Here is a 3,349-nt window from a genome sequence, read left to right as displayed (position 1 = left end):
GGGGGGAAACAAATTAACTTCCCTTTCACAATGCCAAAACAGCAATTTTTGCTTCTATAACGTTTTCGTAATCATGGCTGCATCAGATTTTTCAGAAAAATGCAATGATGTTAAAGCCATAGTCTACAATTACTGTAATTACTTGAATTCAAGACTCCCCACCTGTCCCCCAACGGCCTTAGGTCCCCTGTACCTTCCTCCCACCCAGCCGTTGCCTGCCCTTTTTCTGCTCTGGCCCCATTCCAGCCTGGGGCACAGAGCACTGTCCTAGCCTGGCTTGGCAGATGTGGCAGAAGCAGCAACTCTGGCCAGGCCCTAGAGCTTCCACATCACCATTGCTGCTACTAATCCCAGTTGTGGCCATGCTTCATTGCCCAGGCTCAAACAAAGCCAGAGCTTGGCAGAGCAGAGCAAGAGTAAGTGAGGAGGGGCAGAGGTCAAGCTGTTTGACCACCCCCCATCCCATACACACACACCAGGCTATCACCTGGCCCCTCGCCAGTGTTTTCCCCACTGTACAACTGGAGAAGATGAATTTAAGACAACCCTCCATTAATAATTAGATTTTCTACATGGAAAATATAACAAATTTATACATTTTCCATGTACATAATCTAATTATAGAAGGGTCATTTTAAATTCAGTGTGGTCTCTGATTCAGTAAATATAGTATATACAGAAATATTACAGACTCTCGCAGGTGCCATAATCCATACACACAGATCCAGCTGTAGGACTGAGACCCAAAATTTGACGTATGATTGAAGTATAACCAGCTTAGAAATGTTTAAAATGGCCTTGTCTTAGAAACAAGACTATATGTCCTTGCAAACAACATGTACTTTTCCCCAAAAAACCACCTGCTGGAAACAGGAGTGCACAACATATGTGAGAAACAAGGTAAGAACAAGTTTTGCTGCTGATGGGGTAAAACCAAAAGTAAAATCTGCAGGAATCCACAGGGAGCAGAACAATGAGCAGGCTCCACTCCCAGCAGCTGCTACTCAATTTACTACATGAAAAGATCTTTTTTTTCCCCTTCATTCTGCCTTTCAGAAATAAGACATCAATGATATTGTGGAACATACTCTATGCAAGAAAATACATTACAATCTCTAACCAGACGGTGTTTATTTTCCTCATGCAGAAATATGAGGGAAAAATTCAGTACAAGCAAAAAGCACACCTCTTATTTTTCAATGTCAGATATGTGACTTACTACACTGCATTTGTTAATGAAGTGATTTTATTTTGCTTTGTTTTTTTTAACACATTGCTCTCCAGTTTAAGAACAGAAAGACTACACATCTCTACTAGGGTGGCCATCATAGAGGATAGTCCGGTTGTCCTCTCTCAATACAAAACCTGACGCCTTTATGTCCCCATTTTTCTCTTAAAGAGAAAATAGAGGACATAAAGGCGTCGGGTTTTGTATCAAGAGAGGACAGAGTAGCAGAAAACCGGAATGTCCTCTATGATGGCTATCCCAATCTCCACCTGCGTGCTTCATTGGAAAAAAGAAAAGAAAAGGAAAAGCAAGCTATAAATGAAACCTTCAAAGGCCCAAGCATTTTTAAACACCACACTTACCTCAGGGGGAATTCGTGACTTTGTAAATTTATAGCGAATCCCTCCAGCCCAAGGCACAGACCGTGGGCTCTTGGCCAGAATCTAAAAATAATAATGGTAGTAGTAATCACAGTAACAAAACAACAAATGGCAATTTTTCTTTTTGAAATTTCACCAAATCAGTTCCCACTTCTACTGGGCAAAGCTCAACAGTCAAATTCCAACAGAGCAAAGCTCAATTGTTCAAGTCTGTGTGGCTCTACCACTGGACAAGCATCCTTCATTCCAGACCTGTCTAGAGCTTCAGATACTCCCCAAATCTGTGGCAAGTGTCCTACAGGCAAGCCCAGAGCCCAGATGTCCCTTAGTCTTGCTTATTCCTAACCAAAAGGCTGGGAAGCAACCCAGGGGAACACAAAAAAGCAACCCCTCTCCCCCCCATTGCGTGTGTAAAATTGCGCGGTTGAGTCTCCCGCATTTGGGAAAGCTTGCAGGGGTCAGCTGGCCTGGAGTGCAAAGAACAAGCCTCACCCTGGGAAAACCACCACCGCGATCGCCGTCTCCCCTGCCAGGTAAATATAGCAACAGCAATAACAATAAAATGAATTAAAATTAAAACTACAAACCTGTAAGGGCACCCTGTATTTAAGAAATGAAGGCACAAGCCCCGGCACTGCCTAGATCCCTGCCTCTCCTTGGAGTTCCCAAGTAAGGTTACCATATGTCCAGGTTTTCCTGGACACATCCTCTTTTTGAGTCCTCCTATCTCCACGCGGGTGGGTTTTTCAAATCTGAGCAAATGTCCAGGTTTTTGCTTTGCTCCACTGGTGGGTGCAGGGGGAAAGGCAATTGTAGGCAGGGAGCTGCAGGCAGGTAAGTCGGGGTTGCGGGGCTGCAGCTGCTGCAGGGCAGAGAGGCCAGGGAGGTTGTCTACCCCTCCAGCAGGGGAAGGGGACAGGGGGCCTTTTGGCCCAGGTCAGCAGCACGGGGGATGGTGCTGTGCTTGCAGGGGCAGAGCAGCCAGGAGATGCTGGGGGGAAGAGGAATGTGGGCCATGGCCAGACCTCCTGGCACGGTGTGGCAGCCCCAGCCCAGGGTGGGGGGTGCCACAAGCCCACCCTTTTCCCTCCAGCCTGCACTGGGGCCTGAGTTGCTCTGTCAGGACAAGGGCAGCTGGGGCCCCTCCAGCAGGGGGCTGCTGGTCAGGAGAGAGGTTCAGCATGGCCCAGGGGGACACTAGCAAGGTGGGAGTGAGGGGCACTGGCAGGGCTGGGCTCTGTGGGTCAGAAATGAGGCACAGCAGCAGGGCTGGGGGGGGGGGAGGGAGTTTTGGTTGGGAGTGAGGGGCAACAGAATAGGCACAAGCTGAGCATATCGCTGCCCCCACAATCATATTCCCCTCTGCGTAACAGGTGTCATTTTTTTAAAACTGAAAATATGGTAACCTTGTGCAGGGGGTGCTGCAAGTCCTTTGCCAGGGGGCCGCAAAACATGCAAAAATATACGTGGGGGAGCGGGGGGTCCAGGGGCGGTCAGGCTGTCCCTTTCCAGGTGCCCCCAGCCTAGCCCAGCCCCTGCAGGGAGATGGAGCCCTGGGATAGAGACCAGTGTCGGAGCCCTGCGGGTCAGGAGGCGCAGCTGAAGGTCGGTACAACCCCCGCGTCGCGCTCCAGCCTCTTCTGCGCCTCCACCACCAACGCGGCGGCAGAAAGCCCCGGGCTGGGGTGGAGTAGGGGGGCAGAGACCCCAGGGGCCGCGTTGGGGGCTACAGTCGGGGTGG

At 49.5% G+C, this 3,349-nt stretch overlaps 1 protein-coding gene and 1 pseudogene across 1 annotated transcript in view; both read right to left on the bottom strand.

The window, feature by feature from the left end:
• MRPL30 (mitochondrial ribosomal protein L30) overlaps positions 1-2,160 on the bottom strand; it is a gene marked incomplete at its 5' end in the record, with an annotated part of 4,384 nt that extends 2,224 nt beyond the window's left edge. The window contains 2 exons of the mRNA XM_025207221.1: positions 1,591-1,671; positions 2,101-2,160. Coding sequence (XP_025063006.1) covers positions 1,591-1,671; positions 2,101-2,160 — 141 coding nt within the window. The remainder of the gene's footprint in view (positions 1-1,590; positions 1,672-2,100) is intronic.
• LOC112550727 lies at positions 2,019-2,149 on the bottom strand (annotated as a pseudogene).
• Positions 2,161-3,349: the final 1,189 nt, after the last annotated feature.

This window comes from Alligator sinensis, unplaced genomic scaffold, assembly GCF_000455745.1.
Source record: "Alligator sinensis unplaced genomic scaffold, ASM45574v1 scaffold144_4, whole genome shotgun sequence".
Lineage (NCBI taxonomy): Eukaryota > Metazoa > Chordata > Crocodylia > Alligatoridae > Alligator > Alligator sinensis.
The sequence above is the reverse complement of the archived record's forward strand: the minus strand, read 5'-3'. Positions and strand labels throughout refer to the sequence as shown.